General features: G+C 55.5%; 1 protein-coding gene across 3 annotated transcripts; it reads left to right on the forward strand.

The window, feature by feature from the left end:
- The first annotated feature begins 2,895 nt into the window (after nt 1–2,895).
- On the forward strand, nt 2,896–27,985 carry LOC121270101 (purine nucleoside phosphorylase-like). Of its 3 annotated transcripts, none has more exons than XM_041175417.1 (6): nt 2,896–3,021; nt 8,779–8,948; nt 12,294–12,397; nt 13,756–13,931; nt 19,012–19,202; nt 27,250–27,985. In XM_041175417.1, exons 1-6 carry the CDS (start codon nt 2,999–3,001, stop codon nt 27,465–27,467), a joined length of 882 nt encoding a protein of 293 aa, XP_041031351.1. In that variant the 5' UTR covers nt 2,896–2,998; the 3' UTR covers nt 27,468–27,985. The 3 variants fall into 3 exon arrangements, with proteins under 3 accessions (XP_041031351.1, XP_041031353.1, XP_041031352.1); XM_041175419.1 differs by lacking the exon at nt 2,896–3,021 and adding an exon at nt 3,095–3,158; XM_041175418.1 differs by lacking the exon at nt 2,896–3,021 and adding an exon at nt 3,822–3,937.
- Nucleotides 27,986–27,995: the final 10 nt, after the last annotated feature.

Raw genomic sequence — 27,995 nt, forward strand, 5'->3', positions numbered from 1 at the left:
TGTACCTACACCACACGGACAAAATCCTGGAACTCCCTCCCTAACAGCACTGTGGGTGTACCTACACCACAGGGACAAAATCCTGGAACTCCCTACCTAACAGCGCTGTGGGTGTACCTACACCACAGGGACAAAATCCTGGAACTCCCTACCTAACAGCGCTGTGGGTGTACCTACACCACACGGACAAAATCCTGGAACTCCCTCCCTAACAGCGCTGTGGGTGTACCTACACCACAGGGACAAAATCCTGGAACTCCCTCCCTAACAGCACTGTGGGTGTACCTACACCACAGGGACAAAATCCTGGAACTCCCTCCCTAACAGCGCTGTGGGTGTACCTACACCACAGGGGACAAAATCCTGGAACTCCCTCCCTAACAGCGCCGTGGGTGTACCTACACCACACAGACAAAATCCTGGAACTCCCTCCCTAACAGCGCCGTGGGTGTACCTACACCACAGGGACAAAATCCTGGAACTCCCTCCCTAACAGCGCTGTGGGTGTACCTACACCACATGGACAAAATCCTGGAACTCCCTCCCTAACAGCGCTGTGGATGTACCTACACCACACAGACAAAATCCTGGAACTCCCTCCCTAACAGCGCTGTGGGTGTACCTACACCACAGGGGACTGCAGCGGCTCAAGAAGGCAGCTCAACCCCCACCACCATCTCAAGGGGGCAATTAGGGATGGGCAATAAACGCTGGGCCCAGCCCAGCGACTCCCTCATCCCCTGAATAAACAAATTGACTCCTAATGCATGGATTGCCTTAAATGAAATTACTGCTAACGCATGAGCAACCTGGACTAGAATGACTCCAAAGTGGTTCCTCATCTGGAGAAACTGTGTCCAGTCCTGGGCCCCATACTCGAGGAAGGAGCTGAAGGTTTTGGAGGGGGTTGCAGGGGAGATTCACTCAAGAATGATTCCCGGGATGAAGGGCTGGAGCTGTGACGAGGGATTGGAGAGGTTGGGATTGTTCTCGTTGGAGGAATGAAGGCCGAGAGGGGTTTGGATGGGGGTGTTCAAGATCCTGAGGGGTAACGGGCAGGGTAAGTAGTGAGAAACTGATCCCACTCAAGTCAACGTCGAGGACCATGGGTCACAGGTACCAAATAATGGGCTAAGGGAGTAAATGTGATGTGGGGGGAAAGTTTTCTCACCCAGAGGGTGGTTGGAGTGTGGAAGGAACTTTCTGTAAGGGTGGTGGAGGCAGGTTCGATCGAGGCTATTCAAAGGGGAATCGGATTGGGACCCGAAAGGGGAGAATGTGCAAGGTTACGGGGGGATGAGTCAGGAGAGCGGGACTAGGCGGGATGCTCCTTCAGAGAACCAGGGGTGCCTCGATAGGCCGAATGGACTCCTTCTTGCTCTGTAAAGATCCTGTGATAGAGAGCCAGGGTCGGGGGGGGGCGGAGGTGGGGTGGGGGTGGAGGGCGGGAACAGACTAGATGGGATGAGCGTCCTCTCCTGCTGGCCAGCAGAGAGAGGATGGGCTGAATGGCCTCTCCTGCTGACCAGCACAGACCGGATGGGATAAATGGCCTCTCCTGCTGGCCAGCAGAGAGAGGATGGGCTGAATGGCCTCTCCTGCTCCTGCTGTAAAAGACTCTGTGATGGAGGGGCTAGCACAGGCGGGATGGGCTGAACGGCCTCTCCTGCTGTGTTGGACTCTGTGATAGAGGAGCTAGCACAGGCGGGATGGGCTGAACGGCCTCTCCTGCTGTAATAAACTCTGGTAGAGGGGCTAGCACAGGCGGGATGGGCTGAATGGCCTCCCCTGCTGTAATAGACTCTGTGATAGAGGGGCTAGCACAGGCGGGATGGGCTGAATGGCCTCCCCTGCTGTAATAGACTCTGTGATAGAGGGGCTAGCACAGGCGGGATGGGCTGAATGGCCTCCCCTGCTGTAATAGACTCTGTGATGGAGGGGGCTAGCACAGGCGGGATGGGCTGAATGGCCTCCCCTGCTGTAATAGACTCTGTGATAGAGGGGCTAGCACAGGCGGGATGGGCTGAATGGCCTCCCCTGCTGTAATAGACACTGTGATAGAGGGGCTAGCACAGGCGGGATGGGCTGAATGGCCTCCCCTGCTGTAATAGACTCTGTGATAGAGGGGCTAGCACAGGCGGGATGGGCTGAATGGCCTCCCCTGCTGTAATAGACTCTGTGATGGAGGGGGCTAGCACAGGCGGGATGGGCTGAATGGCCTCCCCTGCTGTAATAGACTCTGTGATAGAGGGGCTAGCACAGGCGGGACGGGCTGAATGGCCTCCCCTGCTGTAATAGACTCTGTGATAGAGGGGCTAGCACAGGCGGGACGGGCTGAACGGCCTCCCCTGCTGTAATAGACTCTGTGATAGAGGGGCTAGCACAGGCGGGACGGGCTGAATGGCCTCCCCTGCTGTAATAGACTCTGTGATAGAGGGGCTAGCACAGGCGGGAAGGGCTGAACGGCCTCCCCTGCTGTAATAGACTCTGTGATAGAGGGGCTAGCACAGGCGGGACGGGCTGAATGGCCTCCCCTGCTGTAATAGACTCTGTGATAGAGGGGCTAGCACAGGCGGGACGGGCTGAACGGCCTCCCCTGCTGCCCCTGGGACGAAGGGTCCATGAATTGCGCTGAATTTCCCGCCCCTCTCCCTCTGCGCCCAATGGCGTTGGGGCTGGGGGCTGGGGGTGGGGGCGGGGGGGGGGGGGGGGGGGTGGGGGTGGGCGGGGCCAGGATCAGCACCGCCCCGATTGGCCGCGTCAGGCAGCCAACCACAGCCAGGGGCGGGGCTCCCCTTTGTTGACACCAATGGGTGGGGGAACCCCGCCTCCCGGGCAGCCAATCCCAGGCCCCCGCGGGCTGACTGACGTGTCGGGGCTGCCGGAAGGGGCGGGGAAGAGAGTCTGTTCCTCATTGTGTCCAGGAGCTGGAGGCAGAGACAGACACAGACAGACAGACAGACAGACAGAGAGAGAGAGGCAGACAGGCTGAAGAGAGATGTCTCCGATTGATACAGTGGGGTAAGTGCACCCAGAGACAGACAGACAGACAGACAGACAGTCTGGGGGGCAGAGAGAGAGAGAGACAGACAGGCAGACAGACAGACAGAGAGAGGCAGACAGGCCTGAAGAGAGATGTCTCCGATTGATACAGTGGGGTAAGTGCACCCAGAGACAGACAGACAGACAGACAGGGGGGCAGAGAGAGAGAGAGAGAGAGAGAGAGAGACAGACAGACAGGCAGACAGACAGTCTGGGGGGCAGAGAGAGAGAGAGAGAGACAGACAGGCAGACAGACAGTCTGGGGGGCAGAGAGAGAGAGAGACAGACAGGCAGGCAGACAGGCAGACAGACAGTCTGGGGGGCAGAGAGAGAGAGAGACAGACAGGCAGACAGACAGTCTGGGGGGCAGAGAGAGAGAGAGACAGACAGGCAGGCAGACAGGCAGACAGACAGTCTGGGGGGCAGAGAGAGAGAGACAGACAGGCAGGCAGACAGGCAGACAGACAGTCTGGGGGGCAGAGAGAGAGAGAGACAGACAGGCAGGCAGACAGACAGACAGTCTGGGGGGCAGAGAGAGAGAGAGACAGACAGGCAGGCAGACAGACAGACAGTCTGGGGGGCAGAGAGAGAGAGAGACAGACAGGCAGGCAGACAGACAGACAGTCTGGGGGGCAGAGAGAGAGAGACAGACAGGCAGACAGACAGACAGTCTGGGGGGCAGAGAGAGAGAGACAGACAGGCAGACAGACAGACAGTCTGGGGGGCAGAGAGAGAGAGACAGACAGGCAGACAGACAGACAGTCTGGGGGGCAGAGAGAGTGAGAGAGAGACAGACAGACAGGCAGGGAGACAGACAGGCAGGCTACAGTCTGGGAGGCAGAGAGACAGACAGACAGACAGTCCGCAGAGAGATGTCTCCGATTGATACAGTGGGGTAAGTGCACCCAGAGACAGACAGACTACAGTCTGGGGGGGGAGAGAGAGAGAGAGACAGACAGACAGACAGAGAGGCAGACAGTCTGGAGGGGCAGACAGAGAGAGACAGTCCGCAGGGAGATGTCTCTGAGTGATACAGTGGGGTAAGAGCACCCAGAGGCAGACAGACAGGCTACAGTCTGGGGGGGGAGAGAGAGAGAGAGAGACAGACAGACAGAGAGGCAGACAGTCTGAAGGGGCAGACAGAGAGACAGTCCGCAGGGAGATGCAGACAGTCTGCAGGCTGGCTGGCTGTCTTGGGGGGGGTGGTGTTGGTGGTGGGTCTGGCTGTCTTGGGGAGTGTCTGGCTGTCTTGGGGAGTGTCTGGCTGTCTTGGGGAGTGTCTGGCTGTCTTGGGGAGTGTCTGGCTGTCTTGGGGAGTGTCTGGCTGTCTTGGGGAGTGTCTGGCTGTCTGGAGGGAGGGCTCTGGCTGTCTGGGAGGGAGGGGGGGGGCGGGCGGTGGGTCTGGCTGTCTGAGTTGTGTAGTTGGATGGGGCGGTGGGTGGTGGGGGTGCCGCAGGATGTTGGTGTCTGTTTCAGGGGAGAAGCAGGCTGTCTGACGGGATTGACTGGGATCAGACTGTGCGCCGTTTGATGCTGGAGGGTCTGGGCGAGGGCAGTGGGCTGGGTCGGGGTCTGCAGCCGGATCTGTCTCAGTACCCGCTCCCCACCCCCCACCCCGCCTCGCCCCCCGCCACCCCCCAGACTCCGGTGTTAATACCAGACGATAGGCTCCCCTTTAACCGGCACATTCACTGGCGCTCAGAGCCGTCTCCGATCGGAAGGGGTGCGGTCTGCAGGCTGTGTTGTGATGAAGGTTATGGGACCAATAGGGGAGGGTAGAGGAACTGACGGTGGTGACTCAGAGGGAGGGAGGCTGTGGGCCAGTTCTACAGGAAGCTGAGTAACTCTCAGGCAAAGACACACCCGCAGAGTTTATTGTTGAGCAATTCAACCCTTTCCTTATCTTCACTCTCATCTCAATCTCTCTCTCAGGGAGATATCTGTACACTGACAGGTGTCTCTCAGTCCCCTCTCTCTCAGGGAGATATCTGTACACTGACTGGTGTCTCTCAGTCCTCTCTCTCTCAGGGAGATATCTGTACACTGACTGGTGTCTCTCAGTCCCTCTCTCTCTCAGGGAGATATCTGTACACTGACTGGTGTCTCTCAGTCCCTCTCTCTCAGGGAGATATCTGTACACTGACTGGTGTCTCTCAGTCCTCTCTCTCTCAGGGAGATATCTGTACACTGACTGGTGTCTCTCAGTCCCTCTCTCTCTCTCAGGGAGATATCTGTACACTGACTGGTGTCTCTCAGTCCCCTCTCTCTCTCAGGGAGATATCTGTACACTGACTGGTGTCTCTCAGTCCCTCTCTCACAGGGAGATATCTGTACACTGACTGGTGTCTCTCAGTCCCCTCTCTCTCTGGGAGATATCTGTACACTGACTGGTGTCTCTCAGTCCCCTGTCTCTCAGGGAGATATCTGTACACTGACTGGTGTCTCTGTCCCCTCTCTCTCAGGGAGATATCTGTACACTGACTGGTGTCTCTCAGTCCCTTTTTCTCAGGGGGAAATCTGTACACTGACTGGTGTCTCTCATTATCTCTCGCTCTCTCAGGGAGATATCTGTACACTGACTGGTGTCTCTCAGTCCCCTCTCTCTCAGGGAGATATCTGTACACTGACTGGTGTCTATCAGTTCCTCTCTCTCAGAGAGATATCTGTACACTGACTGGTGTCTCTCAGTCCCCTCTCTCACAGGGAGATATCTGTACACTGACTGGTGTCTCTCACTCCCTCTCTCTCTCTCAGGGAGATATCTGTACACTGACTGGTGTCTCTCAGTCCCCTCTCTCACAGGGAGATATCTGTACACTGACTGGTGTCTCTCACTCCCTCTCTCTCTCTCAGGGAGATATCTGTACACTGACTGGTGTCTCTCAGTCCCTCTCTCTCTCTCAGGGAGATATCTGTACACTGACTGGTGTTTCTCAGTCCCCTCTCTCTCAGGGAGATATCTGTACACTGACTGGTGTCTCTCACTCCCTCTCTCTCTCTCAGGGAGATATCTGTACACTGACTGGTGTCTCTCAGTCCCCTCTCTCTCTCTCTCAGGGAGATATCTGTACACTGACTGGTGTCTCTCAGTCCCCTCTCTCTCTCTCAGGGAGATATCTGTACACTGACTGGTGTCTCTCAGTCCCCTCTCTCTCAGGGAGATATCTGTACACTGACTGGTGTCTCTCAGTCCCTCTCTCTCACAGGGAGATATCTGTACACTGACTGGTGTCTCTCAGTCCCTCTCTCTCTCTCTCAGGGAGATATCTGTACACTAACTGGTGTCTCTCAGTCCCTCTCTCTCTCTCAGGGAGATATCTGTACACTGACTGGTGTCTCTCAGTCCCTCTCTCTCTCAGGGAGATATCTGTACACTGACTGGTGTCTCTCAGTCCCTCTCTCTCTCAGGGAGATATCTGTACACTGACTGGTGTCTCTCAGTCCCCTCTCTCTCTCTCAGGGAGATATCTGTACACTGACTGGTGTCTCTCAGTCCCCTCTCTCTCTCTCAGGGAGATATCTGTACACTGACTGGTGTCTCTCAGTCCCTCTCTCTCTCTCAGGGAGATATCTGCACACTGACTGGTGTCTCTCAGTCCCCTCTCTCTCTCTCAGGGAGATATCTGTACACTGACTGGTGTCTCTCAGTCCCCTCTCTCAGGGAGATATCTGTACACTGACTGGTGTCTCTCAGTCCCTCTCTCTCTCAGGGAGATATCTGTACACTGACTGGTGTCTCTCAGTCCCCTCTCTCTCTCTCAGGGAGATATCTGTACACTGACTGGTGTCTCTCAGTCCCTCTCACTCAGGGAGATATCTGTACACTGACTGGTGCCTCTCATTCCCCTCTCTCTCAGGGAGATATCTGTACACTGACTGGTGTCTCTCAGTCCCCTCTCTCTCTCTCACAGGGAGATATCTGTACACTGACTGGTGCCTCTCATTCCCCTCTCTCTCAGGGAGATATCTGTACACTGACTGGTGTCTCTCAGTCCTCGCTCTCTCTCTCAGGGAGATATCTGTACACTGACTGGTGTCTCTCAGTCCCTCTCTCTCAGGGAGATATCTGTACACTGACTGGTGTCTCTCAGTCCCTCTCTCTCAGGGAGATATCTGTACACTGACTGGTGTCTCTCAGTCCCTCTCTCTCAGGGAGATATCTGTACACTGACTGGTGTCTCTCAGTCCCCTGTCTCTCAGGGAGATATCTGTACACTGACTGGTGTCTCTGTCCCCTCTCTCTCAGGGAGATATCTGTACACTGACTGGTGTCTCTCAGTACCTCTCTCTCTCTCAGGGAGATATCTGTACACTGACTGGTGTCTCTCAGTCCCCTCTCTCACAGGGAGATATCTGTACACTGACTGGTGTCTCTCAGTCCCTCTCTCTCACAGGGAGATATCTGTACACTGACTGGTGTCTCTCAGTCCCCTCTCTCTCTCTCTCAGGGAGATATCTGTACACTGACTGGTGTCTCTCAGTCCCCTCTCTCTCTCTCAGGGAGATATCTGTACACTGACTGGGGTCTCTCAGTCCCCTCTCTCTCTCTCAGGGAGATATCTGTACACTGACTGGTGTCTCTCAGTCCCCTCTCTCTCTCTCAGGGAGATATCTGTACACTGACTGGTGTCTCTCAGTCCCTCTCTCTCACAGGGAGATATCTGTACACTGACTGGTGTCTCTCAGTCCCCTCTCTCTCTCTCTCAGGGAGATATCTGTACACTGACTGGTGTCTCTCAGTCCCTCTCTCTCTCTCAGGGAGATATCTGCACACTGACTGGTGTCTCTCAGTCCCCTCTCTCTCTCTCAGGGAGATATCTGCACACTGACTGGTGTCTCTCAGTCCCCTCTCTCTCTCTCTCAGGGAGATATCTGTACACTGACTGGTGTCTCTCAGTCCCTCTCTCTCTCTCAGGGAGATATCTGCACACTGACTGGTGTCTCTCAGTCCCCTCTCTCTCTCTCAGGGAGATATCTGCACACTGACTGGTGTCTCTCAGTCCCCTCTCTCTCTCTCAGGGAGATATCTGCACACTGACTGGTGTCTCTCAGTCCCCTCTCTCTCTCTCTCAGGGAGATATCTGTACACTGACTGGTGTCTCTCAGTCCCCTCTCTCTCTCTCAGGGAGATATCTGTACACTGACTGGTGCCTCTCATTCCCCTCTCTCTCAGGGAGATATCTGTACACTGACTGGTGTCTCTCAGTCCTCGCTCTCTCTCTCAGGGAGATATCTGTACACTGACTGGTGTCTCTCAGTCCCTCTCTCTCAGGGAGATATCTGTACACTGACTGGTGTCTCTCAGTCCCTCTCTCTCAGGGAGATATCTGTACACTGACTGGTGTCTCTCAGTCCCTCTCTCTCAGGGAGATATCTGTACACTGGTGTCTCTCAGTCCCCTCTCTCTCTCAGGGAGATATCTGTACACTGACTGGTGTCTCTCAGTCTCTCTCTCTCTCTCAGGGAGATATCTGTACACAGACTGGTGTCTCTCAGTCCCCTCTCTCTCAGGGAGATATCTGTACACTGACTGGTGTCTCTCAGTCCCTCTCTCTCAGGGAGATATCTGTACACTGACTGGTGTCTCTCAGTCCCCTCTCTCTCAGGGAGATATCTGTACACTGACTGGTGTCTCTCAGTCTCTCTCTCTCTCTCAGGGAGATATCTGTACACAGACTGGTGTCTCTCATGATCTAATCCATTCTCACTCTCTCTCTCTCTCTCTCTCTCTGACAGATGCTCATATGAACAGTACAAGGCAACAGCTGATTGGCTGCTGGATCGCACCAATCATAGACCAACTGTGGCCATTATCTGTGGATCGGGCCTTGGTGGACTGGCTGATTCATTGAAGGAGCAAATGATCTTCAAATACAGCGATATTCCCAACTTCCCACACAGTACAGGTATGGAGCACAGGATACAACCCATTCCTCAACTTCCCAATGGACCCAAACCCCTTCCTGTTCACTCCCACCGTACACAATCCCAATGGACCCAAACCCCTTCCCCTTCACTCCCACTGTACACAATCCCAATGGACCCAAACCCCTTCCCCTTCACTCCCACTGTACACAATCCCAATGGATCCAAACCCCTTCCCGTTCAGTCCCACCGTACACAATCCCAATGGATCCAAACCCCTTCCCGTTCAGTCCCACTGTACACAATCCCCATGGACCCAAACACCTTCCCCTTCACTCCCACTGTACACAATCCCAATGGACCCAAACCCCTTCCCCTTCACTCCCACTGTACACAATCCCAACGGACCCAGACCCCTTCCCGTTCACTCCCACTGTACACAATCCCCATGGACCCAGACCCCTTCTCCTTCACTCCCACTGTACACAATCCCAATGGACCCAAACCCCTTCCCCTTCTCTCCCACCGTACACAATCCCAATGGACCCAAACCCCTTCCCCTTCACTCCCACCATACACAATCCCAATGGACCCAAACCTCTTCTCGTTCACTCCCACTGTACACAATCCCAATGGACCCAAACCCCTTCCCGTTCACTCCCACCGTACACAATCCCAATGGACCCAAACCCCTTCCCCTTCACTCCCACCGTACACAATCCCAATGAACCCAAACCCCTTCCCGTTCACTCCCACCGTACACAATCCCAATGGACCCAAACCCATTCCCGTTCAGTCCCAATGTACACAATCCCAATGGACCCAAACCCCTTCCCCTTCACTCCCTTTGTACACAATCCCAATCCCAAAACCCTTCCCCTTCACTCCCACCGTACACAATCCCCATGGACCCAAACCCCTTCCCCTTCACTCCCACCGTACACAATCCCCATGGACCCAAACCCCTTCCCCTTCACTCCCACCGTACACAATCCCCATGGACCCAAACCCCTTCCCCTTCACTCCCACCGTACACAATCCCAATGGACCCAAACCGCTTCCCCTTCACTCCCACTGTACACAATCCCAATGGACCCAAACCCCTTCCCCTTCACTCCCACCGTACACAATCCCAATGGACCCAAACCCCTTCCCCTTCACTCCCACCGTACACAATCCCAACGGACCCAAACTCCTTCCCGTTCACTCCCACTGTACACAATCCCAACGGACCCAAACTCCTTCCCGTTCACTCCCACTGTACACAATCCCAATGGACCCAAACCTCTTCTCGTTCACTCCCACTGTACACAATCCCAATCCCAAACCCCTTCCTGTTCACTCCCAACGTACACAATCCCAATGGACCCAAACCTCTTCCCGTTCACTCCCACTGTACACAATCCCAATGGACCCAAACCCCTTCCCGTTCACTCCCACCGTACACAATCCCAATGGACCCAAACCCCTTCCCGTTCAGTCCCAATGTACACAATCCCAATGGACCCAAACCCCTTCCCCTTCACTCCCTTTGTACACAATCCCAATCCCAAAACCCTTCCCCTTCACTCCCACCGTACACAATCCCCATGGACCCAAACACCTTCCCGTTCACTCCCACTGTACACAATCCCAATGGACCCAAACCCCTTCCCCTTCACTCCCACCGTACACAATCCCCATGGACCCAAACCCCTTCCCCTTCACTCCCACCGTACACAATCCCAATGGACCCAAACCCCTTCCCCTTCACTCCCACTGTACACAATCCCAATGGACCCAAACCCCTTCCCCTTCACTCCCACTGTACACAATCCCAATGGACCCAAACCCCTTCCCCTTCACTCCCACTGTACACAATCCCAATGGAACGAAACCCCTTCCCCTTCACTCCCACTGTATACAATCCCAATGGACCCAAACCCCTTCCCCTTCACTCCCACTGTACACAATCCCAATGGACCCAAACCCCTTCCCCTTCACTCCCACTGTACACAATCCCGATGGACCCAAACCCCTTCCCCTTCACTCCCACTGTACACAATCCCAATGGACCCAAACCCCTTCCCCTTCACTCCCACCGTACACAATCCCCATGGACCCAAACCCCTTCCCCTTCACTCCCACCGTACACAATCCCAATGGACCCAAACCGCTTCCCCTTCACTCCCACTGTACACAATCCCAATGGACCCAAACCCCTTCCCCTTCACTCCCACCATACACAATCCCCATGGACCCAAACCCCTTCCCCTTCACTCCCACCGTACACAATCCCAATGGACCCAAACCCCTTCCCCTTCACTCCCACCGTACACAATCCCAATGGACCCAAACCGCTTCCCCTTCACTCCCACCGTACACAATCCCAATGGACCCAAACCGCTTCCCCTTCACTCCCACCGTACACAATCCCAATGGACCCAAACCCCTTCCCCTTCACTCCCACCGTACACAATCCCAACGGACCCAACCTCCTTCCCGTTCACTCCCAGTGTACACAATCCCAACGGACCCAAACTCCTTCCCGTTCACTCCCACTGTACACAATCCCAATGGACCCAAACCTCTTCTCGTTCACTCCCACTGTACACAATCCCAATGGACCCAAACCCCTTCCCGTTCACTCCCACTGTACACAATCCCAATGGACCCAAACCCCTTCCCGTTCAGTCCCAATGTACACAATCCCAATGGACCCAAACCCCTTCCCCTTCACTCCCTTTGTACACAATCCCAATCCCAAAACCCTTCCCATTCACTCCCACTGTACACAATCCCAATGGACCCAAACCCCTTCCCCTTCACTCCCACTGTACATAAACCCAATGCACCCAAACCCCTTCCCCTTCACTCCCACTGTACACAATCCCAATGGACCCAAACCCCTTCCCCTTCACTCCCACCGTACACAATCCCCATGGACCCAAACCCCTTCCCCTTCACTCCCACTGTACACAATCCCAATGGACCCAAACCCCTTCCCCTTCTCTCCCACAGTACACAATCCCAATGGACCCAAACCCCTTCCCCTTCACTCCCACTGTACACAATCCCAACGGACCCAAACCCCTTCCCCTTCACTCCCACTGTACACAATCCCCATGGACCCAAACCCCTTCCCCTTCACTCCCACTGTACACAATCCCAATGGACCCAAACCGCTTCCCCTTCACTCCCACTGTACACAATCCCAATGGACCCAAACCCCTTCCCCTTCACTCCCACCGTACACAATCCCCATGGACCCAAACCCCTTCCCCTTCACTCCCACCGTACACAATCCCAATGGACCCAATGGGCAGATCGCTATTCCCCCCCCACTCCCCCCTGCTATTTGGATGTGATTGGAGGCCGCTCTGAACCCCCTTCTCTCTGTGTTTTAGTGAGCGGTCATGCTGGACGCCTGGTGTTTGGGATGTTAAATGGGAAGTCGTGTGTGTGTATGCAGGGCCGATTCCACTTCTACGAGGGACACCCGGTGTGGAAGGTGGGAGCCCGTGAGGGGTGGGGGTGGGTTTGGGGTGAATCCCGTGGGAGGGGGAGGGGTGAATCTTGGCTGATGGGGTGGGCTGGAGGAGGGGGAGGGGTGAATCTCGGGGGGAGGCGGAGGGTCTGGTGTGAATTTGAGGGGAGGGGTGAATCTCGAGGGGGAGGGGGAGGGGTGAATCTCGAGGGGGAGGGGGAGGGGTGAATCTCGAGGGGGAGGGGGAGGGGTGAATCTCGGGGGGAGGGGGAGGGGGAGGGGTGAATCTCGGGGGGCGGGGGGGGAGGGGGAGGGGTGAATCTCGGGTGGGGGGGAGGGGGAGGGGTGAATCTCGGGGGGGAGGGGGAGGGGTGAATCTCGGGGGGCGGGGGGGGAGGGTGAGGGGTGAATCTCGGGTGGGGGGGGAGGGGGAGGGGTGAATCTCGGGGGGCGGGGGGGGAGGGGGAGGGGTGAATCTCGGGTGGGGGGGAGGGGGAGGGGTGAATCTCGGGGGGGAGGGGGAGGGGGAGGGGTGAATCTCGGGGGGGAGGGGGAGGGGGAGGGGTGAATCTCGGGGGGGAGGGGGAGGGGGAGGGGGAGGGGTGAATCTCGGGGGGGAGGGGGAGGGGGAGGGGGAGGGGTGAATCTCGGGGGGGAGGGGTGAATCTCGGGGGGGGGGGGAGGGGGAGGGGTGAATCTCGGGGGGGGGAGGGGGAGGGGTGAATCTCGGGGGGGAGGGGGAGGGGGAGGGGGAGGGGTGAATCTCGAGGGGGAGGGGTGAATCTCGGGGGGGGGGGGGAGGGGGAGGGGTGAATCTCGGGGGGGGGAGGGGGAGGGGTGAATCTCGGGGGGGGGGTGGGGGAGGGGTGAATCTCGAGGGGGAGGGGTGAATCTCGGGGGGGGGGGGGAGGGGGAGGGGTGAATCTCGGGGGGGGGAGGGGGAGGGGTGAATCTCGGGGGGGGGGAGGGGGAGGGGTGAATCTCGGGGGTGGGGGGATGAATCTCGGGGGGGGTGGGGGAGGGGTGAATCTCGGGGGGAGGGGGATGAATCTCGAGGGGGAGGGGGAGGGGTGAATCTCGGGGGGGGGGGAGGGGGAGGGGTGAATCTCGGGGGGGAGGGTCCGGGGTGAATCTCGGGGGTGGGGGGGTGAATCTCGGGGTGAATCTCGGGGGTGGGGGGGTGAATCTCGGGGTGAATCTCGGGGGTGGGGGTCCGGGGTGAATCTCGGGGTGAATCTCGGGGGTGGGGGTCCGGGGTGAATCTCGGGGTGAATCTCGGGGGAGGGGTGTCGGTTCGGGGGGTGGTGGGTCTTGTCCTGCTGACCACCCCCCCCCCCCCCCCAAGTTTCGGCTCTGATCCGAATCCCGATCCCTCTCTCCAGACGACGTTCCCAGTGCGAGTTTTCCACCTCCTGGGGGTGGAGACCCTGATTGTGACCAACGCCTCCGGGGGTCTGAACGAGGATTACAAGGTCGGAGACATCATGGTCATCAAGGACCACATCAACCTGCCCGGATTCGCTGGCATCAACCCTCTGCTGGGACCCAATGATGACCGGTCAGTGCGGGGGTGGGGGTGGGGTTGGGGGGGGTGGTGGGGTGGGGTTGGGGGTGGTGGGGGGTGGGGTAGGTGTTGGGGGGGCGGCTGCTGGAGGGAGCGGTTCAGGAGGTCAACACCAAGTTTGTCGCTCTCTCTGTGACCGGTCACTCCGGACACTGTCCATCCAGCGCTCCCTCTGTATTCCCCCCTCTCTGTGACCGGTCACTCCGGACACTGTCCATCCAGCGCTCCCTCTGTATCCCCCCCTCTCTGTGACCGGTCACTCCGGACACTGTCCATCCAGCGCTCCCTCTGTATCCCCCCCTCTCTGTGACCGGTCACTCCGGACACTGTCCATCCAGCGCTCCCTCTGTATTCCCCCCTCTCTGTGACCGGTCACTCCGGACACTGTCCATCCAGCGCTCCCTCTGTATCCCCCCCTCTCTGTGACCGGTCACTCCGGACACTGTCCATCCAGCGCTCCCTCTGTATCCCCCCCTCTCTGTGACCGGTCACTCCGGACACTGTCCATCCAGCGCTCCCTCTGTATTCCCCCCCTCTCTGTGACCGGTCACTCCGGACACTGTCCATCCAGCGCTCCCTCTGTATTCCCCCCCTCTCTGTGACCGGTCACTCCGGACACTGTCCATCCAGCGCTCCCTCTGTATTCCCCCCCTCTCTGTGACCGGTCACTCCGGACACTGTCCATCCAGCGCTCCCTCTGTATTCCCCCCTCTCTGTGACCGGTCACTCCGGACACTGTCCATCCAGCGCTCCCTCTGTATTCCCCCCTCTCTGTGACCGGTCACTCCGGACACTGTCCATCCAGCGCTCCCTCTGTATCCCCCCCTCTCTGTGACCGGTCACTCCGGACACTGTCCATCCAGCGCTCCCTCTGTATCCCCCCCCTCTCTGTGACCGGTCACTCCGGACACTGTCCATCCAGCGCTCCCTCTGTATCCCCCCCTCTCTGTGACCGGTCACTCCGGACACTGTCCATCCAGCGCTCCCTCTGTATCCCCCCCTCTCTGTGACCGGTCACTCCGGACACTGTCCATCCAGCGCTCCCTCTGTATCCCCCCCTCTCTGTGACCGGTCACTCCGGACACTGTCCATCCAGCGCTCCCTCTGTATCCCCCCCTCTCTGTGACCGGTCACTCCGGACACTGTCCATCCAGCGCTCCCTCTGTATCCCCCCCTCTCTGTGACCGGTCACTCCGGACACTGTCCATCCAGCGCTCCCTCTGTATCCCCCCCTCTCTGTGACCGGTCACTCCGGACACTGTCCATCCAGTGCTCCGTTATAGTTTCTGCTCTCTGACCCCAGCCATTCTATGAACCAAAGTGTCTTCGGTCTTGTGTCTCAGCCCAACCTCACAGATCAAATCTCCCCCGATGATCTGACCCTGCCCTCATTCCCAGCGACGCTGCTCCATACAGCCCACCACCTCTTTATCTCCCCTCATCGCCCCCGTCCTTCTGTCCCTCTCTCCCTCCTACCTGTCTCCAGCTTCCCCCTTTAATATCCCGACACTCACGCACTCGCTCTGCGAGCAAAGCCCACATCCTCCCCTCCCTCTGGGTAAAGAGGTCCCTGCTCGACTCTCCGCTTTGGATTTTGTGAGTGACCGTCAACGTTCAGCACCGTTCGCGACTCCTCAGATACTGAAGCTGCCCCTTGTCCAAATGCAGCAAGACCTGGACAATATCCAGGCTCGGGGCTGACAAGTGGTAAGTAACATTCACCCCCACACACGAGTGTCAGGCAATGACCATCTCCAACAAGAGAGAATCCAACCATCACCCCCATGATGTTCAATGGGCATCACCATCACTGAATCCCCCACTATCTACATCCTGGGGGTTACCGTTGACCAGAACTGGGGACCAGCCATATAAATACTGCGGCTACAAGAGCAGGTCAGAGCCTGGGAATCCTGCGGAGAGTCACTCACCTCCTGACTCCCCCCCAAATCCTGTCCACCATCTACACGGTGCTCCGAGTGTGGTCTAACCGAGGGGGGATACGGAGGCCGGAACTGTGCACGGTGCTCCGAGTGTGGTCTAATCCAGGGATACGGAGACCGGAACTGTGCACGGTGCTCCGAGTGTGGTCTAACCCAGGGATACGGAGACCGGAACTGTGCACGGTGCTCAGAGTGTGGTCTAACCGAGGGGGGATACGGAGACCGGAACTGTGCACGGTGCTCCGAGTGTGGTCTAACCGAGGGGGGATACGGAGACCGGAACTGTGCACGGTGCTCCCGGTGTGATCTAACCGAGGGGGGGATACGGAGACCGGAACTGTGCACGGTGCTCCGAGTGTGGTCTAACCCAGGGATACGGAGACCGGAACTGTGCACGGTGCTCCGAGTGTGGTCTAACCCAGGGATACGGAGACCGGAACTGTGCACGGTGCTCCGAGTGTGGTCTAACCCAGGGATACGGAGACCGGAACTGTGCACGGTGCTCCGAGTGTGGTCTAACCGAGGGATACGGAGACCGGAACTGTGCACGGTGCTCCGAGTGTGGTCTAACCCAGGGATACGGAGACCGGAACTGTGCACGGTGCTCCGAGTGTGGTCTAACCCAGGGATACGGAGACCGGAACTGTGCACGGTGCTCCCAGTGTGGTCTAACCCAGGTATACCGAGACCGGAACTGTGCACGGTGCTCCGAGTGTGGTCTAACCGAGGGGGGATACGGAGATCGGAACTGTGCACGGTGCTCCGAGTGTGGTCTAACCCAGGGATACGGAGACCGGAACTGTGCACGGTGCTCCGTGTGTGGTCTAACCGAGGGGGGATACGGAGATCGGAACTGTGCACGGTGCTCCGAGTGTGGTCTAACCGAGGGGGGATACGGAGACCGGAACTGTGCACGGTGCTCTGAGTGTGGTCTAACCGAGGGGGGGATACGGAGACCGGAACTGTGCACGGTGCTCCGAGTGTGGTCTAACCGAGGGGGATACGGAGACCGGAACTGTGTACGGTGCTCCGAGTGTGGTCTAACCGAGGGATACGGAGACCGGAACTGTGCACGGTGCTCCGAGTGTGGTCTAACCGAGGGGGGATACGGAGACCGGAACTGTGCACGGTGCTCCGAGCGTGGGTCTAACCGAGGCCTTTCCCGATTCCCTTTCTCCAACATGACCTGCCCTCTCCACCTCCCACCAAAGCACCTGAGTCTGCCCTCCATCCCCCTGACGTGTCTACCGCTCCCTGGTGCTTTCCAAATGACCTTTGAGCTGATAAACGGCCAGTCTCTGACCTCCATCGACCCTTACCGGTTCGTTAGGTGAGTTAGGAGCAGGAGTAGGGGCCACTCAGCCCCTTAAGCCCTGCTAACCCCCCCATTCAATAAGATGGTGGCTGACCTGGTTGTAACCTCAACCCCACATTCCCTGCCTCCCCCTGATAACCTTTCACACCCCCCCCTTGTTAATGAGAATCTATCTCGCTCAGCCTTAAAAATATTCACAGGCTCTGCTTCCACCGCCTGTTGAGGGAGAGAGTTCCAAACACACTTCATACTAACCTTCTGTGATTCATGCACTAGGACACCCAGATCCCTCTGTGTCTCAGAGCTCTGCAATCTCTCACCATTTAGATAACACACTTCATACTAACCTTCTGTGATTCATGCACTAGGACACCCAGATCCCTCTGTGTCTCAGAGCTCTGCAATCTCTCACCATTTAGATAACACACTTCATACTAACCTTCTGTGATTCATGCACTAGGACACCCAGATCCCTCTGTGTCTCAGAGCTCTGCAATCTCTCACCATTTAGATAATACACTTCATACTAACCTTCTGTGATTCATGCACTAGGACACCCAGATCCCTCTGCGTCTCAGAGCTCTGCAATCTCTCACCATTTAGATAATACACTTCATACTAACCTTCTGTGATTCATGCACTAGGACACCCAGATCCCTCTGTGTCTCAGAGCTCTGCAATCTCTCACCATTTAGATAATACAATTCATACTAACCTTCTGTGATTCATGCACTAGGACACCCAGATCCCTCTGCGTCTCAGAGCTCTGCAATCTCTCACCATTTAGATAATACACTTCATACTAACCTTCTGTGATTCATGCACTAGGACACCCAGATCCATCTGTGTCTCAGAGCTCTGCAATCTCTCAACATTTAGATAATACACTTCATACTAACCTTCTGTGATTCATGCACTAGGACACCCAGATCCCTCTGTACCTCAGAGCTCTGCAATCTCTCACCATTTAGATAACACACTTCATACTAACCTTCTGTGATTCATGCACTAGGACACCCAGATCCCTCCGTGTCTCAGAGCTCTGCAATCTCTCACCATTTAGATAACACACTTCATACTAACCTTCTGTGATTCATGCACTAGGACACCCAGATCCCTCCGTGTCTCAGAGCTCTGCAATCTCTCACCATTTAGATAAGACCCTCCTTTTTCAGTGTGAGTACTTTTGTCTCCTCCTCAGGTGACAATCGGGACCAAGTCCTGCTCCAACCTTCTCCGGCCCTGGTCGATGGGGAGTATGTGTCGGTCAGTCAGTCCTCAAGAAAAACTCACTCGCAACCAATTTATGATAATCAGGGAAGCCCGAAACGTGGCTCGTTCGCCTGTGCCGGGGAGACCTACATTGTCTTTCCCTTCAAACAAGGGGCACGTCATCGAGTACTCGCCGCACCTCCCCGCCCCCCCTCCCCACCCTGACCTTTGAACTTCCCGGGAGCTAAGGGAGCCCACCGCTGACCGTTGCTTTGTCCTTGGCAACACCTCAGCCAATCAGAGCCGCCCCGCCAAACAGCCAGAGCCTTTTTCCCACATGGTGGTATAAATTGTTGTGAGAGTTTGATATTTGGCATCGGTCCCTGATGCGCGCGAGAGGAAAAGCGTCGGCAAGATGGGGAACCCCGTAGCGGTGTGAAACCCGGACAATGCGGAGTGACAGGATTATGGCGAGGCCGGCGGGTCAAGGGTGGGGAGTTCCGGGGTGGCGATGGGAGCGAATGGCTGCTTCCGGCAGCTGGCACAGCTGACAGGGCTCGAGCGGCCGCCCGGTTGATTTGCGTGTTTACCCGCTTGCCTGCAGGTTTGGAGAGCGGTTCCCCTGTATGTCCGACGCCTACGACAAGGAGCTCCGGAGACTGGCAGCGGAAGTGTCACGGGACCTGGGGTACAGCGCCATCACGCACGAGGGTATTTACTGTGGCCTGGCCGGACCTTCCTACGAGACCATCGCGGAGAGTCGCATGCTGCGGATACTCGGGGCAGACGCTGTGGGTGAGTTCACCCTAACCTCGAACAGGGGTCAGGGTTAAACCCGAATCTAACACCGTGCGGTACCTGTCCTGGGAGTGTTTGATGGGGTGAAGGGGGGTTGTCTCTGTATCTAACCCTGTCCTGGGTGTGTTTGATGGGGTGAAGGGGGATTGTCTCTGTATCTAACCCTGTCCTGGGTGTGTTTGATGGGGTGAAGGGGGATTGTCTCTGTAACCCTGTCCTGGGAGTGTTTGATGGGGTGAAGGGGGGTTGTCTCTGTATCTAACCCTGTCCTGGGTGTGTTTGATGGGGTGAAGGGGGATTGTCTCTGTATCTAACCCTGTCCTGGGTGTGTTTGATGGGGTGAAGGGGGATTGTCTCTGTAACCCTGTCCTGGGAGTGTTTGATGGGGTGAAGGGGGGTTGTCTCTGTATCTAACCCTGTCCTGGGTGTGTTTGATGGGGTGAAGGGGGGTTGTCTCTGTATCTAACCCTGTCCTGGGTGTGTTTGATGGGGTGAAGGGGGATTGTCTCTGTATCTAACCCTGTCCTGGGTGTGTTTGATGGGGTGAAGGGGGATTGTCTCTGTATCTAACCCTGTCCTGGGTGTGTTTGATGGGGTGAAGGGGGATTGTCTCTGTATCTAACCCTGTCCTGGGTGTGTTTGATGGGGTGAAGGGGGGTTGTCTCTGTATCTAACCCTGTCCTGGGCGTGTTTGATGGGGTGAAGGGGGATTGTCTCTGTATCTAACCCTGTCCTGGGTGTGTTTGATGGGGTGAAGGGGGATTGTCTCTGTATCTAACCCTGTCCTGGGTGTGTTTGATGGGGTGAAGGGGGATTGTCTCTGTATCTAACCCTGTCCTGGGTGTGTTTGATGGGCTGAAGGGGGATTGTCTCTGTATCTAACCCTGTCCTGGGTGTGTTTGATGGGGTGAAGGGGGATTGTCTCTGTATCTAACCCTGTCCTGGGTGTGTTTGATGGGGTGAAGGGGGAATTGTCTCTGTATCTAACCCTGTCCTGGGTGTGTTTGATGGGGTGAAGGGGGATTGTCTCTGTATCTAACCCTGTCCTGGGTGTGTTTGATGGGCTGAAGGGGGATTGTCTCTGTAACCCTGTCCTGGGTGTGTTTGATGGGGTGAAGGGGGATTGTCTCTGTATCTAACCCTGTCCTGGGTGTGTTTGATGGGGTGAAGGGGGAATTGTCTCTGTATCTAACCCTGTCCTGGGTGTGTTTGATGGGGTGAAGGGGGATTGTCTCTGTATCTAACCCTGTCCTGGGTGTGTTTGATGGGGTGAAGGGAGATTGTCTCTGTAACCCTGTCCTGGGTGTGTTTGATGGGGTGAAGGGGGATTGTCTCTGTATCTAACCCTGTCCTGGGTGTGTTTGATGGGGTGAAGGGGGATTGTCTCTGTATCTAACCCTGTCCTGGGTGTGTCTGATGGGGTGAAGGGGGATTGTCTCTGTATCTAACCCTGTCCTGGGTGTGTTTGATGGGGTGAAGGGGATTGTCTCTGTATCTAACCCTGTCCCTGGGTGTGTTTGATGGGGTGAAGGGGGATTGTCTCTGTATCCAACCCTGTCCTGGGTGTGTTTGATGGGGTGAAGGGGGATTGTCTCTGTATCTAACCCTGTTCTGGGTGTGTTTGATGGGGTGAAGGGGGATTGTCTCTGTATCTAACCCTGTCCTGGGTGTGTTTGATGGGGTGAAGGGGGATTGTCTCTGTATCTAACCCTGTCCTGGGTGTGTTTGATGGGGTGAAGGGGGATTGTCTCTGTATCTAACCCTGTCCTGGGTGTGTTTGATGGGGTGAAGGGGGATTGTCTCTGTATCTAACCCTGTCCTGGGTGTGTTTGATGGGTGTGAAGGGGGATTGTCTCTGTATCTAACCCTGTCCTGGGTGTGTTTTGATGGGGTGAAGGGGGATTGTCTCTGTATCTAACCCTGTCCTGGGTGTGTTTGATGGGGTGAAGGGGGATTGTCTCTGTATCTAACCCTGTCCTGGGTGTGTTTGATGGGGTGAAGGGGGATTGTCTCTGTATCTAACCCTGTCCTGGGTGTGTTTGATGGGGTGAAGGGGGATTGTCTCTGTACTAACCCTGTCCTGGGTGTGTTTGATGGGGTGAAGGGGGGATTGTTTCTGTATCTAAACCCTGTCCTGGGTGTGTTTGATGGGGTGAAGGAGGATTGACTCTGTAACCCTGTCCTGGGTGTGTTTGATGGGGTAAAGGGGGATTGTCTCTGTACTCTAACCCTGTCCAGGTGTGTTTGATGGGTGACGTGGGATTGTCTCTGTATCTAACCCCTGTCCTGGGTGTGTTTGATGGGGTGAAGGGGGATAGTCTCTGTATCTAAACCCTGTCCAGGGTGTAGTTTGATGGGGTGAAGGGGGATTGTCTCTGTATCTAACCCTGTCCTGGGTGTGTTTGTGGGGTGAAGGGGGGAATTGTCTCAGTAACCTGTCCTGGGTATGTGTTTGATGGGTGAGGGGGATTGTCTCTGTATCTAACCCTGGTCCTGGTGTGTTGATGGGGTGAAGGGGATGTGTCTCTGTATCTAACCCTGTTCAGGGTGTGTTTGATGGGTGAAGGGGGAGATCTGTACTCTGTATCTAACCCTGTCCTGGGATGTGTTTGATGGGGTGAAGGGGGATTGTCTCTGTATCTAACCCTGTCCTGGGTGTGTTTGATGGGGTGAAGGGGGATTGTCTCTGATCTAACCCTGTCCTGGGTGTGTTTGATGGGGTGAAGGGGGGATTGTCTCTGTATCTAACCCTGTCCTGGGTGTGTTTGATGGGGTGAAGGGGGATTGTCTCTGTATCTAACCTGTCCTGGGTGTGTTTGATGGGGTGAAGGGGGATTGTCTCTGTATCTAACCCTGTCTGGGTGTGTTTGATGGGGTGAAGGGGGATTGTCTCTGTATCTAACCCTGTCCTGGGTGTGTTTGATGGGGTGAAGGGGGATTGTCTCTGTATCTAACCCTGTCCTGGGTGTGTTGATGGGGTGAAGGGGGATTGTCTCTGTATCTAACCCTGTCCTGGGTGTGTTTGATGGGGTGAAGGGGGATTGTCTCTGTATCTAACCCTGTCCTGGGTGTGTTTGATGGGGTGAGGGGGATTGTCTCTGTATCTAACCCTGTCCTGGGTGTGTTTGATGGGGTGAAGGGGGATTGTCTCTGTATCTAACCCTGTCCTGGGTGTGTTTGATGGGGTGAAGGGGGATTGTCTCTGTATCTAACCCTGTCCTGGGTGTGTTTGATGGGGTGAAGGGGGATTGTCTCTGTATCTAACCCTGTCCTGGGTGTGTTTGATGGGGTGAAGGGGGATTGTCTCTGTAAACCCTGTCCTGGGTGTGTTTGATGGGGTGAAGGGGGATTGTCTCTGTATCTAACCCTGTCCTGGGTGTGTTTGATGGGAGTGAAGGGGGATTGTCTCTGTATCTAACCCTGTCCTGGGTGTGTTTGATGGGGTGAAGGGGGATTGTCTCTGTATCTAACCCTGTCCTGGGTGTGTTTGATGGGGTGAAGGGGGATTGTCTCTGTATCTAACCCTGTCCTGGGTGTGTTTGATGGGTGAAGGGGGATTGTCTCTGTATCTAACCCTGTCCTGGGTGTGTTTGATGGGGTGAAGGGGGATTGTCTCTGTATCTAACCCTGTCCTGGGTGTGTTTGATGGGGTGAAGGGGGATTGTCTCTGTATCTAACCCTGTCCTGGGTGTGTTTGATGGGGTGAAGGGGGATTGTCTCTGTATCTAACCCTGTCCTGGGTGTGTTTGATGGGGTGAAGGGGGATTGTCTCTGTATCTAACCCTGTCCTGGGTGTGTTTGATGGGGTGAAGGGGGATTGTCTCTGTATCTAACCCTGTCCTGGGTGTGTTTGATGGGGTGAAGGGGGATTGTCTCTGTATCTAACCCTGTCCTGGGTGTGTTTGATGGGGTGAAGGGGGATTGTCTCTGTATCTAACCCTGTCCTGGGTGTGTTTGATGGGGTGAAGGGGGATTGTCTCTGTAACCCTGTCCTGGGTGTGTTTGATGGGGTGAAGGGGGATTGTCTCTGTATCTTACCCTGTCCTGGGTGTGTTTGATGGAGTGAAGGGGGATTGTCTCTGTATCTAACCCTGTCCTGGGTGTGTTTGATGGGGTGAAGGGGGATTGTCTCTGTATCTAACCCTGTCCTGGGTGTGTTTGATGGGGTGAAGGGGTATTGTCTCTGTATCTAACCCTGTCCTGGGTATGTTTGATGGGGTGAAGGGGGATTGTCTCTGTAACCCTGTCCTGGGTGTGTTTGATGGGGTGAAGGGGGATTGTCTCTGTATCTAACCCTGTCCTGGGTGTGTTTGATGGGGTGAAGGGGGATTGTCTCTGTATCAACCCTGTCCTGGGTGTGTTTGATGGGCGTGAAGGGGGATTGTCTCTGTATCTAACCCTGTCCTGGGTGTGTTTGATGGGGTGAAGGGGGATTGTCTCTGTATCTAACCCTGTCCTGGGTGTGTTTGATGGGGTGAAGGGGGATTGTCTCTGTATAACCCTGTCCTGGGTGTGGTTTGATGGGCTGAAGGGGGATTGTCTCTGTATCTAACCCTGTCCTGGGTGTGTTTGATGGGGTGAAGGGGGATTGTCTCTGTATCTAACCCTGTCCTGGGTGTGTTTGATGGGGTGAAGGGGGATTGTCTCTGTATCTAACCCTTGTCCTGGGTGTGTTTGATGGGGTGAAGGGGATTGTCTCTGTATCTAACCCTGTCCTGGGTGTGTTTGATGGGGTGAAGGGGGATTGTCTCTGTATCTAACCCTGTCCTGGGTGTGTTTGATGGGGTGAAGGGGATTGTCTCTGTATCTAACCCTGTCCTGGGTGTGTTTGATGGGGTGAAGGGGGATTGTCTCTGTATCTAACCCTGTCCTGGGTGTGTTTGATGGGGTGAAGGGGGATTGTCTCTGTATCTAACCCTGTCCTGGGTGTGTTTGATGGGGTGAAGGGGGATTGTCTCTGTATCTAACCCTGTCCTGGGTGTGTTTGATGGGGTGAAGGGGGATTGTCTCTGTATCTAACCCTGTCCTGGGTGTGTTTGATGGGGTGAAGGGGGATTGTCTCTGTATCTAACCCTGTCCTGGGTGTGTTTGATGGGGTGAAGGGGGATTGTCTCTGTATCTAACCCTGTCCTGGGTGTGTTTGATGGGGTGAAGGGGGATTGTCTCTGTATCTAACCCTGTCCTGGGTGTGTTTGATGGGGTGAAGGGGATTGTCTCTGTATCTAACCCTGTCCTGGGTGTGTTTGATGGGGTGAAGGGGGATTGTCTCTGTATCTAACCCTGTCCTGGGTGTGTTTGATGGGGTGAAGGGGGATTGTCTCTGTATCTAACCCTGTCCTGGGTGTGTTTGATGGGGTGAAGGGGGATTGTCTCTGTATCTAACCCTGTCCTGGGTGTGTTTGATGGGGTGAAGGGGGATTGTCTCTGTATCTAACCCTGTCCTGGGTGTGTTTGATGGGGTGAAGGGGGATTGTCTCTGTATCTAACCCTGTCCTGGGTGTGTTTGATGGGGTGAAGGGGGATTGTCTCTGTATCTAACCCTGTCCTGGGTGTGTTTGATGGGGTGAAGGGGATTGTCTCTGTATCTAACCCTGTCCTGGGTGTGTTTGATGGGGTGAAGGGGGATTGTCTCTGTATCTAACCCTGTCCTGGGTGTGTTTGATGGGGTGAAGGGGGATTGTCTCTGTATCTAACCCTGTCCTGGGTGTGTTTGATGGGGTGAAGGGGGATTGTCTCTGTAACCCTGTCCTGGGTGTGTTTGATGGGGTGAAGGGGGATTGTCTCTGTATCTAACCCTGTCCTGGGTGTGTTTGATGGGGTGAAGGGGGATTGTCTCTGTATCTAACCCTGTCCTGGGTGTGTTTGATGGGGTGAAGGGGGATTGTCTCTGTATCTAACCCTGTCCTGGGTGTGTTTGATGGGGTGAAGGGGGATTGTCTCTGTATCTAACCCTGTCCTGGGTGTGTTTGATGGGGTGAAGGGGGATTGTCTCTGTATCTAACCCTGTCCTGGGTGTGTTTGATGGGGTGAAGGGGGATTGTCTCTGTATCTAACCCTGTCCTGGGTGTGTTTGATGGGGTGAAGGGGGATTGTCTCTGTATCTAACCCTGTCCTGGGTGTGTTTGATGGGGTGAAGGGGGATTGTCTCTGTATCTAACCCTGTCCTGGGTGTGTTTGATGGGGTGAAGGGGGATTGTCTCTGTATCTAACCCTGTCCTGGGTGTGTTTGATGGGGTGAAGGGGGATTGTCTCTGTATCTAACCCTGTCCTGGGTGTGTTTGATGGGGTGAAGGGGGATTGTCTCTGTAACCCTGTCCTGGGTGTGTTTGATGGGGTGAAGGGGGATTGTCTCTGTATCTAACCCTGTCCTGGGTGTGTTTGATGGGGTGAAGGGGGATTGTCTCTGTATCTAACCCTGTCCTGGGTGTGTTTGATGGGGTGAAGGGGGATTGTCTCTGTAACCCTGTCCTGGGTGTGTTTGATGGGGTGAAGGGGGATTGTCTCTGTATCTAACCCTGTCCTGGGTGTGTTTGATGGGGTGAAGGGGGATTGTCTCTGTATCTAACCCTGTCCTGGGTGTGTTTGATGGGGTGAAGGGGGATTGTCTCTGTATCTAACCCTGTCCTGGGTGTGTTTGATTGGGTGAAGGGGGATTGTCTCTGTGTGTATCCCTGTCCTGGGTGTGTTTGATGGGGTGAAGGGGGATTGTCTCTGTATCTAACCCTGTCCTGGGTGTGTTTGATGGGGTGAAGGGGGATTGTCTCTGTATCTAACCCTGTCCTGGGTGTGTTTGATGGGGTGAAGGGGGATTGTCTCTGTATCTAACCCTGTCCTGGGTGTGTTTGATGGGGTGAAGGGGGATTGTCTCTGTATCTAACCCTGTCCTGGGTGTGTTTGATGGGGTGAAGGGGGATTGTCTCTGTATCTAACCCTGTCCTGGGTGTGTTTGATGGGGTGAAGGGGGATTGTCTCTGTATCTAACCCTGTCCTGGGTGTGTTTGATGGGGTGAAGGGGGATTGTCTCTGTATCTAACCCTGTCCTGGGTGTGTTTGATGGGGTGAAGGGGGATTGTCTCTGTATCTAACCCTGTCCTGGGTGTGTTTGATGGGGCTGAAGGGGGATTGTCTCTGTATCTAACCCTGTCCTGGGTGTGTTTGATGGGGTGAAGGGGGATTGTCTCTGTATCTAACCTGTCCTGGGTGTGTTTGATGGGGTGAAGGGGGATTGTCTCTGTATCTAACCCTGTCCTGGGTGTGTTTGATGGGGTGAAGGGGGATTGTCTCTGTATCTAACCCCTGTCCTGGGTGTGTTTGATGGGGTGAAGGGGGATTGTCTCTGTATCTAACCCTGTCCTGGGTGTGTTTGATGGGGTGAAGGGGGATTGTCTCTGTATCTAACCCTGTCCTGGGTGTGTTTGATGGGGTGAAGGGGGATTGTCTCTGTATCTAACCCTGTCCTGGGTGTGTTTGATGGGGTGAAGGGGATTGTCTCTGTATCTAACCCTGTCCTGGGTGTGTTTGATGGGGTGAAGGGGGATTGTCTCTGTATCTAACCCTGTCCTGGGTGTGTTTGATGGGGTGAAGGGGGATTGTCTCTGTATCTAACCCTGTCCTGGGTGTGTTTGATGGGGTGAAGGGGGATTGTCTCTGTATCTAACCCTGTCCTGGGTGTGTTTGATGGGGTGAAGGGGGATTGTCTCTGTAACCCTGTCCTGGGTGTGTTTGATGGGGTGAAGGGGGATTGTCTCTGTATCTAACCCTGTCCTGGGTGTGTTTGATGGGGTGAAGGGGATTGTCTCTGTATCTAACCCTGTCCTGGGTGTGTTTGATGGGGTGAAGGGGGATTGTCTCTGTATCTAACCCTGTCCTGGGTGTGTTTGATGGGGTGAAGGGGGATTGTCTCTGTATCTAACCCTGTCCTGGGTGTGTTTGATGGGCTGAAGGGGGATTGTCTCTGTAACCCTGTCCTGGGTGTGTTTGATGGGCTGAAGGGGGATTTTCTCTGTAACCCTGTGTGTGTTGATGTTTCTGATCTGCCCTTTAGGAATGAGCACCACCCATGAGGTGATAGCCGCACGCCATTGCAAGCTGCGAGTCTTTGGCCTGTCATTGGTCAGCAACAAGGTGGTGATGGATTATGAGAGTTTGGATCGAGCAAACCACGAGGAGGTCCTGCAGGCTGGGAAACACAGCGCCGAGCTCCTGGAGAAGCTGGTCACCCACATCGTCGGGAGGATCGACTGTAACAGCAACATGTCCTAGATTCCGGGCCCTTCCCTCCCCATCCCATCCCCCCCCCACCAACGAATCCCCACAACCCAATCCTCATAACGCTAGCACCTCTTATCTCCTAGGCAAGACATTGAATCTGAACGACCAATCGCCAGTGCCCCTCAGCCTCCGCCTCTAACGCCTCAACCCTCATGGATGCTCCCCCTCCAACCCTGTTGGCTCATTGGCCGTTATTGGAACTGTTGACCCACGTGTGGCCATGGGGTCTGGTCTCCGGCCGGGGCGAGGGGGTCACCTGGACCTAGCGCCAGTCTGGAGGCCGCTGGTGATTGGCCGGTTCTGTAGTTGTGGACCATTTCTGATTGGAGGCCCTGCGTTGTCCAATCCCTGCCTGTTGAGATTCCCGGCTCCCCCTCTCTCACCTCTCAGCTGGACGTGTCTTCACTAGGCCTCTGGTCTCCACTTTATTCCATTGTTGGGTTTGCCTGATTATACTGTTCGCTATTTAGAAATTCCTCTGTCTGTAAATTAAAGTTCCATCTAATTTATGTTCCTAGT

This window comes from Carcharodon carcharias, chromosome 27, assembly GCF_017639515.1.
Source record: "Carcharodon carcharias isolate sCarCar2 chromosome 27, sCarCar2.pri, whole genome shotgun sequence".
Classification (NCBI taxonomy): Eukaryota; Metazoa; Chordata; class Chondrichthyes; order Lamniformes; family Lamnidae; genus Carcharodon; species Carcharodon carcharias.

Bases quoted from the DNA above. Each gene is read 5' to 3' on its own strand.
- LOC121270101 (XM_041175417.1), top strand. From the start codon at position 2,999: ATGTCTCCGATTGATACAGTGGG. The intron at 12,398-13,755 runs GTGGGAGCCCGT...CCCTCTCTCCAG, and splicing joins AGGGACACCCGGTGTGGAAG to ACGACGTTCCCAGTGCGAGT. The intron at 13,932-19,011 runs GTCAGTGCGGGG...GCTTGCCTGCAG, and splicing joins CTGGGACCCAATGATGACCG to GTTTGGAGAGCGGTTCCCCT.